The 16,641-nt window shown below is 40.2% G+C and overlaps 1 protein-coding gene across 6 annotated transcripts; it reads left to right on the top strand.

Annotated features, from left to right (window-relative positions):
* Window positions 1–1,565: 1,565 nt before the first annotated feature.
* pdcl (phosducin-like) lies at window positions 1,566–15,221 on the top strand. Of its 6 annotated transcripts, XM_020082147.2 has the most exons (14): window positions 1,573–1,811; window positions 1,947–2,030; window positions 2,128–2,166; window positions 3,642–3,758; window positions 4,960–5,100; window positions 5,191–5,334; window positions 6,058–6,239; window positions 7,169–7,252; window positions 7,479–7,725; window positions 8,196–8,482; window positions 8,719–8,866; window positions 9,688–10,013; window positions 13,437–13,570; window positions 13,824–15,221. In XM_020082147.2, exons 1-14 carry the CDS (start codon window positions 1,805–1,807, stop codon window positions 14,419–14,421), a joined length of 2,538 nt encoding a protein of 845 aa, XP_019937706.2. In that variant the 5' UTR covers window positions 1,573–1,804; the 3' UTR covers window positions 14,422–15,221. The 6 variants fall into 6 exon arrangements, with proteins under 6 accessions (XP_019937703.2, XP_019937706.2, XP_069370298.1 ...); XM_069514197.1 differs by lacking the exons at window positions 1,573–1,811; window positions 13,437–13,570; window positions 13,824–15,221 and adding an exon at window positions 2,909–2,993 and having other exon boundaries at window positions 1,973–2,030; window positions 9,688–10,348; XM_020082144.2 differs by lacking the exons at window positions 2,128–2,166; window positions 13,437–13,570; window positions 13,824–15,221 and having other exon boundaries at window positions 1,566–1,811; window positions 9,688–10,348.
* The last annotated feature ends 1,420 nt before the right edge of the window (window positions 15,222–16,641 follow it).

Below are 16,641 nucleotides of genomic sequence, written 5' to 3'. Positions count from 1 at the left end.
AAATGTCAGAGGACTCGGCGACAGTGAAGACAAGCAGCAATGAATATCGCTCCATAAGAATCCAAATGATTTCCAGGCAGTTCTGTCTTCCAGTGAACTTCACAGTCAGTGGAGGAGGGCAGGTCCAGTCACAGATAACATTTCACTAGGTTCTCCCGCAGGCTTTCTCCCCTGCGCTACCGAAATACTCTCTGTGGATGTCATCATGTAGCTTTTCTGTTCCAGTTTAGTGCATACCTGCACATAGGGTAACTAATATTTTGATATATTTTAATATTGAGGCTTAATTTTAACAGAAAAGAATGGAAAAGAAATCAGATATCTTTTACCTTCCTGGTGTGACCAACATAACTAAATAAATGTGGAACAACCTTTTCATAAAGGTGAGAAAACTCACATTTCTTAAGCAAAACTTAAAATGTATGGAGAGAAAATAGAACCGAATGGGCACAAATGTGATTTACATCATTAACAAGTGAAAGATTTGATTTATACATGTGTACAGTGTGTAACTTTGGGTACTCATAAAAGTTTTACACATGCACAAAAATAAAGATTTTCAACTTCACAGATATAATACTGATAGATCTGCTCCACTCTGACCCTGCCTATGTTTTCCTTCTCTGGGAGCTGGGTTTCTTTTTGGAGTGATACTGCTCAAACAAACATCACACTAGCCAAAGAAACAAGCAGGAAGATCCACAATGGTTCTCACAGTTTGGATGTGATGATTGGTTAAAATGAAGGAACTGTTTTTTTCCATGATTGCAATGAGATTCTGGGAATCATTGAAATATCTCGAAAACACTTTGGATGGACTGCAGCAGTTCTGTTTCGTAATTGTGGCAGTGGCCCAGGTCCCTGAAACTAGAGAAGTGTTGTGGAATTCAGTTGTGAGGCTGAATAATACACTGCTCAAAAAAAGTACGGGATCACATCAGATCTTGATTAATGAATCAATCAAATTGAAAATCTTTACAGATCTACATGGTATAATTTGTTGAGAACAAAATGATGTTACAACAGTCAATGGAAACCAAAATCATCAACCCACTGAGGGCTGGATTCAAAACCACACTGAAAATCAGAGTAAAAAAAAATCACTGGCTCATCCAACTTGCGGGAATTTCATCACAGCAACTCCTGACAACATCTAAGCATGCTCCTGATGAGTCTGCCTTCATCATCCAGAATCTGCCAACATGAAGCCGGGCATTGTTCTGCACCAGGAGGAACCCAGGGCCCATTGCATTGCATAGGTAGTTTTTGCATAATCCTTGATGGATTGATGGATGGATGGATAAGATAGATAGAGATATAGAGAGACAGACAGACAGACAGATAGATATACAGATAGATAGATAAATAGATACATAGAGAGAGAAAGAGAGAGAGAGTTAAAGAGACAGATAGATAGATAGACAAAAACATTCGATCATGCTGTTTCAGCAGTGCACAGACGTCCGTAACCAGTTTACATCAATAGGGGGCGATACAGAGTCGGAGACTTGGCTGAAGTCACCGTCCCACTTTCTCCTCTCTGAGGGCGTGTGTGTGTGTGAGTGTGTGAGTGAGTGTGTGAGTGAGGGTAGGTGAAGGCGCAGTGCGACGGAGCTGCAGCACCCAGAGGCAGCAGACTTTTTTCCTGCTGGGTCTGTTCCTCTCACACTGACCATCTGAAAACATCTGGATCTCCTCCTCTACAGCTGTGGGCCTGTCTGCATCTCTCTGCTCCGGGTTATCTCACTTTATCTCCAGTTTTTATGAGTTGGGAATGAGATTCTCCTGAACTGCGGCTGCTGTAATGAGATGTGAGTAAAAACCTTGCTGCTGTTGCTTGTTCTATATATATGTGTGTGTGTGTGTGTGTGTGTGTGTGTGTGTGTGTGTGTGCCTCTCTGCTCCCATGAAACACTTGAACTGACTCCAAACTTTTCCTGCTGAAGCCTCTGTCCTAGGATCAGTGTGTGTCCTGCTCCTGCTGCTGCGGGAGCCTGCATGCCTGGGAGATGAGGTTACATCCAGCACAGGTGGGTGAGAGGTCAGCAGGTTGGACCCACCACTGTTGTACCTGCATTGTAATAACATCACATTTGCTGTAGTCTGGTCATTTTGTGGCTCTTACAGCTGCCAGAGGTCTTCCGCAGGAAACACATGCAGGAATCGGTGAGCCTGCATGCCTGTATTTTTCATTATCCCTCCCTCAGGTCTTCCTTTAAATACACTTAATTTATGTGGCCCATCATGCCTGCAGACATTCCTGTAATCCAAGACAGGTCCTGACAGGCCTGGTAACAATGACATCATTTCATTAGCAAGAGGAGACACAACTGAAAGATTATGTATATTAAGTCATGTTGAACACATTATTTATCTTCTGAAACGGCTCATAAAAAGGAAAACACATCACTGCAGACTGTGCAGAGCTTCATTATGTATTGTCCTAGCTTGTTTTAGCCTCTTGAAGAGACTCTAAAAAAAGATTATGTATAAAACTCCATGTTTAACTTTTTATTCCTCCTCTAGAACAGATCAAAATAAAGGAGGATGACTGCAGAGCCTCTTTTTGTATTTTACCTTCATATTAGCCTTTTTCAGGTCTCAGCATTTAATCTGGACAAGATTTCAATATGCCTCACTACTTGTCATTGAGTTTACATGCATTTCTTGCAATGAAGCCCCTGAACAGACTTTTCCAGCCTGACCTGTGCAGTCACAACCCCCCACCCCCGTGTCACACCTCTGAGCTACATACTATGATACCATTCTGCCCTCAGGCCAAGACCTCACACATACTTGTGAAGAAAAACCTTCACCTCCTTGTTTCTTTTTCATTTGCATCTGATTTCTGCTTCCACGAGCTCCAGGTCCTCTTGTTTCTCAGCATGACATTGTTTCTTTTTTCCAGTGGAGGCCAATCACTGGGGGATTTACTACTGTCGACTTGGAGACAGTGATTCCTCCTCACATCTGAATCTGTAGCACGATAGAGGGTGTGTGAGGTTTATTTAACCCTTCATACATTTGAACTTCATCTGACCCGTGGAATCAGATAGTATCAGTGTGTGGCGCTGGAGTATGCTGCTGGTAGACAGAAAGGCCTGGGGGCTGTGTACAGTCATGTTTCTTTTTATCATGCATTTATCACTGGAGCTACTCCCTGAGCTATTCTATAATATTATGAATTCTCAGGTATCTGTGCATAAATCAATGTAGGAATGTCTGATTCAAGCAGTCGTATCTCTCTCCAGGACAGTTGAGAGACATCGTTTGGTAATATGTGGGAATAAACTCAACTCAAATAAACTTTCCTCAAAATACCCTTCAAGTGCCATGGTATTCAAATTTCTTTTATGCAGCATGTTTTTTTTTACCAAATTCTGACAGTATTTCCCACAATATTCCTGAAAACCTGAGAGCAAGAACTGTACTAGGGGTATTAAAATGGAATTACCTCACAGGCAGATGTTTTGAATAAAAGTAAGTCCTTTTTGGGGAAGAAGTGATGATCTAATCCGAGACAGATGTTAAAGTGGGCGGATAAATCACTGTCCAAGCCACAGATGTTTTAAGCTAGTCAGCATGATGTTTGATCTCTTTTCCACTTTCTCACAGTTTCTTCCACTTCTCGTTTTCCACAGTGAACCCGTGCTGCTATTTCCCCTGTCAGCACTGGGGTGTGTGTGTCAGGTATACTGAGGACAAGTATGAGTGTGACTGCACCCGCACCGGCTTCCAAGGAGAAAACTGCACCGTCCGTGAGTGAGAGCAGCTTTTGGCGGAATTTGAAATATCATCTCATTCCTTTGTGTTGGAGCTAGAAGGGGTCAGGATGGTTGGCTGATGAAAGGGCTTTCATTTTGTTGTTGTTAAAACAGGAAATAGTGCAACATAGCCTGGCTCCTCAGAGTTAGGAATTCTCGTCTAGTCCCAAATATTTGGAGGAAAAATTGGAGAAAAAACAGGAGCTTCTGCCAGAAAGAGAGCAGCTGGATGAGCCCTGCACCGGAGCATCTACTAATTCTGCCGCTCCACTTCTCCTTAACAAGGAGCACTCACACACTAGAGACAATGATTTGATGTGATGTATATGGCTGATAGTTATGCAGTTACATCACATTCACTCGGCATAAGGACAATAAACCATTGCTTTGGTTGTGCAAGATAGAGGGAGAGAGAAGCAATGTCAAACAGGATAAGGGGAAATGCAATGGAAATGCAATGGAGCGGTAGTGGATGGTGATGGATTGAGTCATTCTTGTCATATTTATTCTCGTAAACTGATAGTGTGATTTTTTTTTTCCAAATAAACTTGCATACTCTCTTGTGGTCAAATTAAAATATTTGTTGCAGTAAAAAAGGAAATGAGTCAGCAAATAATTATTATATTATTGTATAACCAGTTAAGTGCATACTTCCACCATGACCCAACAAGAACCTTATTTAAACTCAATAGATTTTTGCATATTTGGATTTGCACCAAATTACTCACAGTAATAAATATCAGTCCCCTAAACGTGCCTTTTGTTGTCATCAAGGACCATTAATAGTTTAATCGTTTTCATTAAGGCTCTATCTAAATAGGGCAGAACCTCAATACATGGGATTACACACTTGTTAAACCTACAATTAAATCTATGAAAATGTTGAAAAACACTATGTTGCCAAAATGTAATGGATTCTCCCTGGACTCATACCACGTCCTTTGTTTTCCTACAATGCAACACAGCGCCAGATTTTCTCTGTGGTAATTTGATGAAATTACTGTACTTGAGAAATTCAACATAAGGGACAAAGCACAAAAGTGAAATAATATAATATAGGTATTAAAACTGGATACGGTTTGATTAACACAAACCAACTGGCACACAGTAAGTCTGGAGTTTTTGGGCCCTTTCTCCAGGCATCCATCCTTGCTTATCGTACAGAGTGTTTTATTTCCTTGTCCTTTCACTGCAGCCGAGTTTTGGACCAGAGTGCGTCTGTTCTTCAAGCCCAGCCCAGATGTGGTACATTATATTCTCACCCATTTCCACTGGCTCTGGGACATCATCAATCACACGTTCCTGCGGGAGGTTCTCATGCGGCTGGTGCTCACAGGTTGGGAGTCGCTAAAAGAAAGTCATTCCGCTGGATGTCACAAATTAGAAAGTTATCTGATGACCTGATTTTTTTTTTGTGTGTGAACAGTCAGGTCCAACTTAATACCAAGCCCTCCAACCTTCAACTCAAAGTACAGCTACCTCAGCTGGGAATCCTACTATAACGTGAGCTACTACACTCGGCTGCTGCCCCCGGTACCAGCTGATTGTCCCACACCTATGGGGGTCAAAGGTCAGACACTCAAATTTATTGAATTTAAATTGATTAATTTTTTTAACTTAAACTTAATTAGAAACTATATTTATAATGAGCATTTATGCAACATCACTTACAGATATGCTTGTATCATGAACATAGACTGGACGACGTGACTGCTCCATAAAAGTTAAGCCAAAGCATCACCCTGCCAGTACTCGTCAAATAAAACATTTTCAAAGTATGTGCCATTTTAGGTAGTTCTTATTACACTGATGTTTCTTCGAGTGTTCATTTTTCCTGATAAGTTTGAATTTGTTGATATACAAACAGTGTGAAACGTCATGATTGACAGCTGATACTGACTCACATTTGGTCAAACTCATGTATAGGTGGTATCTCACGACCACACCTCCTCCCCCTGATCGCTGCTGCAGACTCTGGCTCTAAATGTGCAGGATTCGGCGTTAGAACGTCAAATGTTGATAAATGAAACTGTGAAACATAATATGTGACAGCATCAGTATCATCAAATACAGAACATGACCTTTGCCCAGTGTTTTGTCAGTGACATGAAACCTCTCACCACAGTGAAATACAGTGCATGCAGATTATTGACCTTGAATGGTTCCGAGGTGCAGTGAGATGTGGCCACTGTATCAGTACTGTTTTCACAAACAGACTGTTTTAGTATTATGACTAGAGGTGTGATGTATCTGCGCCGTGTGCCGTGTGCAACGTTATGCTGTCTCTTTTTAGGCAAGGCTTCGCTGCCTGACCCTGAGCTGCTGGTTGAGAAGCTGCTGAAGAGAAGGACGTTCAGACCCGACCCCCAGGGCTCCAACCTCATGTTCGCTTTCTTCGCACAGCACTTCACCCACCAGTTCTTCAAGACCTACAATCGCATGGGCCTGGGCTTCACTAAGGCTCTTGCACATGGGGTTAGTCCTCTTACAGCTTTTATTCTACTAAATCATAATACAGTTTACTTGATTAGCACTCGTCTTAATGGTAAAAGGTAGTCAAAAGAAATTAAATAATAAAACATAAGGACATGATACTGTTATGATTAGATAAAAACATAAAATAACAAAGATGTTTTTTATCCTCTGATTAAAGGAAAGCATGTAAGTTGTAAACGTCAGTGGGCTGAGAATTGATCCTTGGAGAACACCACAATGGTACTGACACAGGGGAACACAAACCTGCTAACACAACAAGAGGAGGCTCTTCATGAGTGATAAAAATGAGACAGTTTTAAAGCAATCTACGCCATTTGCTATCTTTTTAAAAGTTTAATGTGTGTGTCTTACAACTGGACCTCTAAAGTCCATTAATTAACATTTTATGTATAATTTGTTATAGTTAGAACCAGTGATTCCATTACCCGGCTGCTGGTGGTAGCTTTATATTTATTATATTTTATAGTTAATAGTTATAGTTATCAGCTCCAAAAGTTAATCATCTGGAGCTACCCTCTCATGTAATATAAATATCACATTTCGTGAAAATCCATCCATGCATTGTTGATTTATTTTTTCCAAACACACAAACAGGCAGGGGCAAAAATATGTGCACATGGGGGATAAGGGTTTATGGTTTCTTATGGAAATGTGTTTTTGTAAATGGGGCTATGTTGCTAATGACAGAAAGGCAACAGTTATTGTCATTTATTGAACAGAGTTAATAATTCATTGTGATTTCATGACAGTTTTGTTGTTTGGAGTGAAAGTAGAAAAACTTCATAGAATTCTACACCAATGTTTGTCTTTTTAGTCGATGCATTTGTATTTATGCATATAATGTCAATTTTTAATGAAAGAAATAGTAGTTTTGAATTTTATTTTTGTATTTTTTGTCATGTGTACAGGTGGATGCAGGGCACATTTATGGAGACAATCTAAAACGTCAGCTCCAGCTCAGGCTTCATAAGGATGGAAAGCTCAAGTATCAGGTGAAAGAGAAAACATATTGAGACTTATCGCAACATGTTGAGCACAACTTTGTGTTTTTAAGGTTTAAGTTTGTCCTGAGCAGCACCTGCCAGATATGATTGATGTAAATGTGTTGAGTTTTCAATTGTCATGTTCTAGAAATACAATCTCAGATGAAGGGGAAAGAATATTTTGCAGTGAGTTGTTGTTGTATAATTAATTAACATTACTATTTCCCCCCATTAGTTAATTGATGGCGAGGTCTACCCTCCTTCTGTAGCTGATGCACCAGTGAAGATGAGTTACCCCCCTGGGGTCCCCCCTGAGCATCAGATCGCCATTGGTCAGGAAGTGTATGGACTCCTCCCTGGTTTGGGAATGTACGCCACACTGTGGCTGAGAGAGCATAACCGAGTCTGTGACATCCTGAAGGCAGAACATCCCATCTGGGACGACGAGCAGCTTTTCCAGACCTCACGTTTGATCATCATTGGTGAGCTGGGCACAATTTTAAAGGAATAGTTTGACATTCTGGGTAATACTGTGTGTTGATTTGTTTTCTTGCTGAGATACATAAGAACAGTGATACCAATCTCATGTCTGTCTCAGAGTGATGCCAACTACTTAAAGGTTTTGTACTCTGTACTGTGTAATGTAACATATTCATTCATCAGCCTGAACTTTACTTTCTTTTTTTTAATGTCATCTAAAGCTCAGTTAGCAAAAGGTTTATTCCCCAAAATGTCAAGCTATTCCAACAATGTATTGAAGATGATTTTTCAGTTTTTATCTTGTTTGCTTAGTGTTGGTTCACTCGATTTCTTTAGGTGTATGTTAGCACACCTCCACATAAGCCCAGGCATGCACCCAAACTTTGTTGATGTTTGAAACAGTCCAGCTGTGACTCAATATCAGGTTAATGCATTTTACTCATCACTTGCCCTCTTCTTTTGGCTCTCTCAGGTGAGACCATCAAAATCGTGATAGAGGAGTACGTGCAGCACCTCAGTGGATACCTGCTGCAGCTGAAATTTGATCCCACCCTGCTGTTTAGCGCCCAGTTTCAGTACAGCAACCGCATCGCTCTGGAGTTCAGCCAGCTCTACCACTGGCACCCCTTGATGCCCGACAGCTTCTTTATTGATGGAGACGAGCTATCGTACCCACAGTTCCTCTTCAACACGTCTGTCCTCACACACTACGGCATCGAAAAGCTGGTGGATGCTTTCTCGCGGCAGGTTGCTGGACAGGTAACAAACATTAAAACTAATATACAAAGAAGAATATATTGTTATAACTAAGTGTTTAACTCATATAATTTTTTATATATTAGGGGAAAAATACAGAAAAATCTGTGTGTAACAGGATGTGATTAGTAATGTGTGAATGTTTCTTTTAATGCGCATTTCATCCAAAGATAACATGTAACGCGATTTTTAAAGCTTCATTCATATTGTATTGTGTATGATGTCCTTTCATCCCACAGATAGGCGGGGGTCATAACATCAATGCTGTGGTGACCAGAGTGGCAGTGGGAGCCATAAAGGAGTCCCGCCAACTCCGCATTCAGCCCTTCAACGAGTACAGGAAGCGCTTCAACCTGAAGCCCTACACGTCGTTCAAACAATTCACTGGTGAGTAAAACCGTTCTGTGTCCAGACCACACACAGCAGAGAGCCTGTGATTAATGACTTCAACAAGTTCACGAGAACAGCTGAACAAGTACATTCTTGAAATACAAGGCATCTTATCAAGTTCTCATTATGTTCCTTAGAATATTATTCATTGCAAACGCAATGTTTTCCTACACCTGCTTTTCTGTGAGGGGAAACCTTGGAAGACATTTTTTACCACGGTCCTAAATTGATATTCTGCACTGCTTCTCATACAGTGCACTGTATGCATGTGGATAATTCAATGTATTTGATGTTGTATGCTGACTTTCATCAGGTCGTTTTAGCATATTAATTTATTAACAGAATTAAGACTATATATCCGGGACCTTAGTGTAGGATTACTTAATTGAGCTAAATGCTAAACTTGTGTCTATGTCATATACTGTATGGGAGGAAGCCAAAGTGTCTTGATTGCCTCCTGGTGGCTGGTCACAGTATAAGTCATAAACCTTGCCTCCTCCTTGTCTGCAGATGGGACATGGGTTAAAATAAAAAGTCAAAAATGGCCAACATATACAGTTTCTGTCATTTTAGATAGTTCTTATCACACTGATGTTGTTAAATATGATTTTTTCAAACAAGTTTAGTTTTGCTTATACTGTTATGACACAACAATTACTACTGCCCTGTCTCTGGCTCTAAGTGACATCAAAAGAGCAAGATGGTGGCAGCCGGACCAATGCTAGGCCATACTAGTGTGACATAAAATCTATGAATGAATACTTACACTTATGTATATGCTAGCATTAACTGTTCTCTACTTGTGATTACTTTTGCAGATAATGAAGAGATTGCGAGTATGCTTGAAGAATACTACGGTGACATCGATGCTCTTGAATTTTATCCTGGCTTGATGTTGGAGAGAACACGACCGAAGAACATATTTGGAGAGAGCATGGTGGAGATGGGTGCCCCCTTCTCCCTCAAGGGGCTTCTGGGAAATCCCTTGTGTTCTCCAAATTACTGGAAGCCCAGCACCTTCGGAGGCAAAGTCGGCTTTGACATAGTGAACTCTGCCACACTAAAAAAGCTGGTCTGCCTGAATACCAGGACGTGTCCTTATGTGGCCTTTAGAGTTCCCACAGAGGAGAAAAGTGACAGTAAAGTATGGACTGATGAGCTATGACAGACACCAGACGTAGAGTAAACATGAAGATAGAAGAGGTGGCTGCTAAAACACAAACAAGCGTTGGAGATGCTTTGCGTGGAGAGCACACAGTAATGCTAGTTTGATCAACACTGGAGACAAGGGACACAGAAACATATAAGCATATAATTTGTGTTAAATGCTTAGTGTCTGATGGCTGAAATACTATCATCAATACATGTTCACATTGTCTAGTCACATATAGGTATGTAACGTCTGTAAGTTTATTTGTAGGTTTTTGTTTTTTTTTATGCAAAATGTACATTCATAGAAATAAAAACCATAGACACAAAGTGGGTTATTGTTTGTTTTCACTTTCCATTCATCTGCACCTTCTCATGAGTCCAGTGTTTCTTTTGGCCTGACACCACATACTAATGGCAACAGAAGAGAGACTAGCCCAATAGTTATTTTTTCAGTAAGAAGAATGTACAGCAGGGTTTAAACACATTAAAACTGAAGCAATGGGTATCTCAAAGCTAGAAACATTTATGTTAAGTAAACTACAGTCACATTTGGGTTTATTTATGTCAGAAACCAGCCAGTAAAAACACACCCATAGAGAGTGAAACCATATTCTAGTATTTGTATAATACATGGTACAATATATGTATAATTTGTAGATAAAACTGATTATATGATTTTTAAAGAAAGGGAATAATATGTAGTTGAAGACTACAACTAGCAGTAGTGGTAGTAGAACAAGTATGTTTCATAATTATACTGCCATCCAGTTTTGAAGGTTGGAACTGCATACTTCCAGCATGTTCTGTGTGGGTCTGTAAACCAGAGCCAAGCCCAAATAGTTGGGGCAGCTGGCAGCAACAAGTAGGAAAATGAAAATCCTCTCCAGGATGATCATTAAAAGGACGGTTGGAATTAAATGAAAAGGTTAGAGAAAATATGAAGTTTACTAGAAACAAAGCACAATAGCAAATTGAATGTCCTGAATGACAGAGGTGAACACATGGAGCCCAGGAAATATGTTCAGTCTTTAAGTCTTTATGGCTTTAGAACACTTTGTGTATTTGAGGGCATTGACATATTCACTAAGTTTATTCCGTTATTTAACTGGAATGAGTGGTTTAGGTTTGAACCAAGTTTTCATCTGTGAATTTGATATTTAGCAAGTAAAAATGAATAGACTCCATCAACCAAAACAAAATCTGCAATGATGGATGGACTCTAGAAAGTCTGAACATGGTTTCTCTGTACATGATAAAATGAGAACTCAATAACAATCAATGACCAGACATTATAACATTACAGAAGTGTTTTTATTTGAATTCATTTCAACTCTTGTCATTTTCTGAGGCAAAGACCAAGGGAAGGAGACATATCTGTTAATATGCAAAATGTCCTGCGTCACTGGGATAGACCACATTTGCCTGTTGTCTTTACGTACCCTCGGTGAAGTCAAAGTTTTTACTGATGTAACAATAAAACGAAACGCAAATGTGCTGATTTGAGGAAAACTGTGTGCTGCTGTAACACACAACAATATTCTGTCGCCACTAGTTGTTTAAGTGGATTTCAGTGTGAGTAATGCCGAGGTCGCACCTCCTCGGCAAACGTGGGCTGTCTTTGCATTTATGTTTCAGATTTACTACAGCTCTGTGGGGCGTGAAGGCAGCACAGTTCGGTCATAGTGGCTTGAGGTGGCTAAAGCTAGCATTAGCCCGAGTGAACGGTGGGAGCAGGGGATTTATTACTAGCACCGGTTGGCATTAACATCCAGGTAGGATTAAAAACAAACTGTGAGTATTTTGCATACATTAATATCAGTGTATAGTGTCTTAATCGAGTCGTATTGAACGGTCGGCTCGGTAACCCGTAGCTTATGTTTACGAACCAGCGTTAGCTAGTTCAGTCGGCTAACGCTCACTTAGCTGACTTTCGCAAACGCAGATAGAGTTTGCTGGTTCGCCCGCTGTCTCACTCAATAAGCAGCATAATAGGATTGACTCTGTCCTCTGTGCAGAAGCGTGGAGTTACTTGAGGAAACAACAGTGACCCGTGAACAGTTAGCTAATGTTGATTAGCTGTCACACCAGCACCTATAGCAATTACTGTAGCTGCTAACCACAGCCCCACTGTTTAAATATGTTTGAGGAATGATAGGTAAAGGTAGGGGATGTTTATTATCGTTCATTGTCACCGGATGTCAGTCAGATTAGACAAAAGAGCTGTGCACAGTTTTATGACATTATATCTGTTATCAAACAGCCTGACAGCTATTTAAGTGAGAAGGGTTTTATCTAGGGTGTGTGCTTCCTCGTTTCTCCATCTGTGCATATGAGCTGCTTTCTCTACGGCTCAGTGCATCATTAAAGACCTTTAGGCTCAAGGTTTATTCACTGACACACTAAAGTCAAAGCTATGCATAGTTAGAATGTCCTATTTTTGAAATAAGCTCTTTCTGACCCATAACAACTTGGATGGCTGTCATGGTGGATTATTACGCTTCACTGATTCATGTGCTCTGTCTGAATTTGAGTGATAAGACTGCTGTTAATCTGTAGAGGTGCAATCTGTGAGGCTGCAACACAGTGAACATTAACACAATTGGTAGTTTTGTCTCGATAAATCCTCACGTTTTAGCAAACATTTGGTATTTTTGCTTGATAAATAATGGGAAATTATCAATCGATTACTAAATAGTTTTCTAATTGTTGTAATTTTTCCATCAACTACTTAATGTATCTATAATAGTTGTAGCTCTAGTCTGATTACACAAGAATTAAGATTTTGCTTAGTTTACAATACCATCTGTGAATTCAAGAAAAAAAAAAATTAGATTAGTTCATATTATTGATTTTGCTTAATACTCACACTTTCCCTTGCCGGCAATGCAAAGATGTAGGATTAGCTTTCAGTCAAGTTGATAATAAGAATAAACAGATACTTAATAATACCGTTTTATATGAAAGCAGTCAAAATTTGTTCAGAGACTCGTATCAGTGTCCTGTTTCCCACAGTAGTAACTCTTTTACTTAGGTGAGCTGTTGTCATGACGACTCTGGACGACAAGATCCTGGGAGAGAAGCTGCAGTACTACTACAGCAGCAGTGAGGATGAAGGCAGTGACAATGAGGATGAGGATGGGGAGAACAAGACCATCAGGGACGCTAACGTCGCTGAGCCTGAGATCGACTACAGCGCTGATGGAAGTGCTGTTAACACAGGTATAAGATATCATAAATACAGACCCCCGAGCTGAATCTAATGATTATTTTCATTATTATTTAAGTCCTCTTAGTATATAGAATCATACCCAACGTCTTTTTGTATCCAATACTAAATCAATCTATCAATGCTGCATTTAACATTTATATGGACATCATATTTAGTAAGGACATGGTTCATGGTTATAGTAGTTAGTATGATGACAGTGACGTTGGCTCTTCCTTCTCAGGACCAAAGGGCGTGATCAATGACTGGAGGAAATACAAGCAGCTGGAGGTGGAACAGAAACAAGAGCAGAAGAAAGAGATGGAGAGACTGATCAAGAAACTGTCGATGACCTGCCGCTCTGACCTAGACCTGGAAAAAGACAAGGACAAACAAAAAGAGCTGCAGGAAAAAATTAAAGGCAAAGTAAGTAGGATGGTGAAGAAATACACACATGTGAAAGAAATGCTTGTTGATAGTGTAAATCTGTTACGTTGGACAGAACCACACTGGTTGCGTTGTCCATTTCTGGGCAGCTAAGCTAAGGTAGCTGGCAGCTGGTTGAAGATTAATATTAATCATAAACCAACACAGGAGTCATATCAATCTTGTAATCTGTTATACTCTACAGATGACAATGCAGGAGTACAATATGCTCCAGGAAGACGAGGATGATGAAGATTTCCTCCAACATTACCGTATGCAGCGCATTGAAGAGATGCGGCGCCAGCTCTGCCGCGGTAAACGCTTCGAGCAGGTCTATGAGCTCACCAGTGGCGAGGACTTCCTGGAGGCTTTAGACAAAGAGGATAAAAGCACGCTGGTCATGATCCACATCTACGAGCCGGACATCCCGGGCTGTGAGGCCATGAGTGGCAGCCTGCTGTGTCTGGCTCAGGAATACCCACTGGTGAAGTTCTGCAGCGTCCGCAGCTCGGCCATCAGCACCAGCGCACTGTTCAGAGACAGCGCTCTGCCCGCTCTGCTTGTATACAAAGAAGGAGACCTGATCGGCAACTTTGTTCGGCTCACAGACCAGCTCGGGGAAGATTTCTTTGCTGTGGACCTGGAGGCCCTGCTGCAGGAATACGGCCTGCTGCCTGACAAGCCCCCGATGGTCCCCAAGACGGTTCGCAATGGAGCCATCATACAGAACATTGCGAGTGATGAGGACTCTGACCTTGATATTGACTAGAGCAATGATATCTTAAATACATTGTGTGCTTGGGAATGAATAGAGTACGTACAGTCTGCATGGACAATACATCATTCTTACATATTTATGTGGACCCCATGTGATAATGGACTGAGCCAGGATTGTTTACATTTAATTTTCACTAAGCAACATACTAGAAACACTGAAGCAGAGTGAAGAGTAAATGCACAGAAATCATGGTCCAGTGGGCATTAATCATTCCATGGTAAATATGAGTTATATTTAATGAGAGTAAAAATAGCCATTTGTTAAGCACAGTGTGAATGCTGTATATGTAGTTTAAATGTTTTGTTTGAGCTTTGACTGTCAACTATTTATTTGTTGTGTTAAGGAACCCGTGTGTAGGATTTAGTGGCATCGAGTGGTAGGATTCCAGATTGCAACCACCTGAATACACCTCTAATCAACCCTTCAAAATGCTAAAGGCCCTCACTAGAGCCAGTGTTTGGCTTGTCCTCTCTTGGCTACTGTAGAATGTGGTGGTACAACATGGGAAGAGGTGGAAGAGGAGCCTTTCTTTATGATTATCTTAGTGATCATGCACAAATAAAAACGTAGATATGAATAATTTTTTCTTAGATCCCCCTAAATTCTTTCACACTGGTCCTTTAAAACACATTTTCCTGTTTTTGATCCATGTGCATCCTCTTTGTATCATCTGTGTCACTCTGTCGAATACGAAACATTCAACAACCCTCTGACTTTAAGTTCATTTTATAACTTTTATATGTGCTGTACCATTTCAAATAGTAAGAATAATAAAGTTTAAAGTCTTTGGACTCACTGCCTGTTGCATCTTCATTATAAGTTATGAAATAATGCTCAATAAACTAAAGGAGCTTTATCACGTGGTTTTATAATGGCAAAGGCAGTCTGTTTCCTGCACTGGATTAAGATTGCATAAGTATTACAGATTCACAGGAAGTGCATGCATGTCTATTTCTTCCTGATGGTTTTTCAACACAACTGTCAATTTTCAGCCTCTATCTGTAAATATCACAAAGTTACTGTTCTTTTGCACATCCACTACAACAACTTCATAAATTGAGAATATTGTCATAATAGTTACAGCTTCTCCTGCTGCCTCCATGTGTAAAAACACCAGTGAATGCTGCTTTAATATGGTCACAGTTAGTTCAACAACACACTGAGCTGCCTGAGTTTGTAGCCATTTATTGTATTCACAGATCAGTACAAGTCAATAGTAGTATCTACATTTTTAAAGCATTGGTTCACTTTGCTTGTTAATTTCTAAAAAAAAAATATTTTCTTCTTAAATTACAATTTTACTCTCACAATATTATGACCTTGTTCTCAAAGTCTCTGATTTTTTTTCCAATACAACCATCACACTAGACAGTTGAAATAAGTAGCGTAAATTACTACTTAATATAATATATATATATATATATATATATATATATATATATATAAAGCAGAAGTCTATTTTGTTTTGGTTAGATGCATAGCAGCCAAAGTTATAGACTGAGTTAAAAAAGAGTATATATAATACATATATATATATATGTATATAAGAGTATCTTATATGATTAATTCCCATTATCATCACCATCATAGCAAGATTACTGAGTGAAAGCATCAGTTTAAAAAATCACCTGGTCTCATGAGCACAATGGGAGTACTGAGATGAGACTCAGGGTTTAACCTGCTATAATCTGGTTCTGTGATGACACATCAGCATCAACAGGCTCCAACTCTTCTGCTCCAGGTGTTTTAGCTCACACAGGTTGAGGAAAGTAATCACTCGGAGCAGGAAGAACCACAGTTAGCACTGATCTCTGCAACAATATCACAACTCATCACTCCGCTATGTTATAATGACACACTGTAGTTCTGCTCTTATACCCACTGGGCCATGAGAAGCGACACCGGGCTCAGGCGGCCCACACGCAGCTCATCAGCAGCAGGGCGAGGCAGGGTAATGTCAGCAGCAGGAGGGTTGTCTCCTCATGGAGGGAGGGAGACGCTGAGCCATGCAGGTCATGTCCACAAAAGACATGTTCCAGCAAGAGATGGGTTTCTGCACTGATGCCTGAGAGGAGGAGAAAAAGGATACATTCGCTCATACAGGGGCTTTATCTTTACTATCCAATGAGCAACAAACATTTAATCGAAACACAACAGTCATTTTCTCAAGGCACCTTTCATAGTGAAGTTGAGACCTTAAAATATTGTAAA

The sequence above is a fragment of the Paralichthys olivaceus genome, chromosome 18 (genome assembly GCF_024713975.1).
Source record: "Paralichthys olivaceus isolate ysfri-2021 chromosome 18, ASM2471397v2, whole genome shotgun sequence".
NCBI classification, from domain to species: Eukaryota; Metazoa; Chordata; class Actinopteri; order Pleuronectiformes; family Paralichthyidae; genus Paralichthys; species Paralichthys olivaceus.
This window is presented reverse-complemented; position numbering and strand designations above follow the sequence as displayed.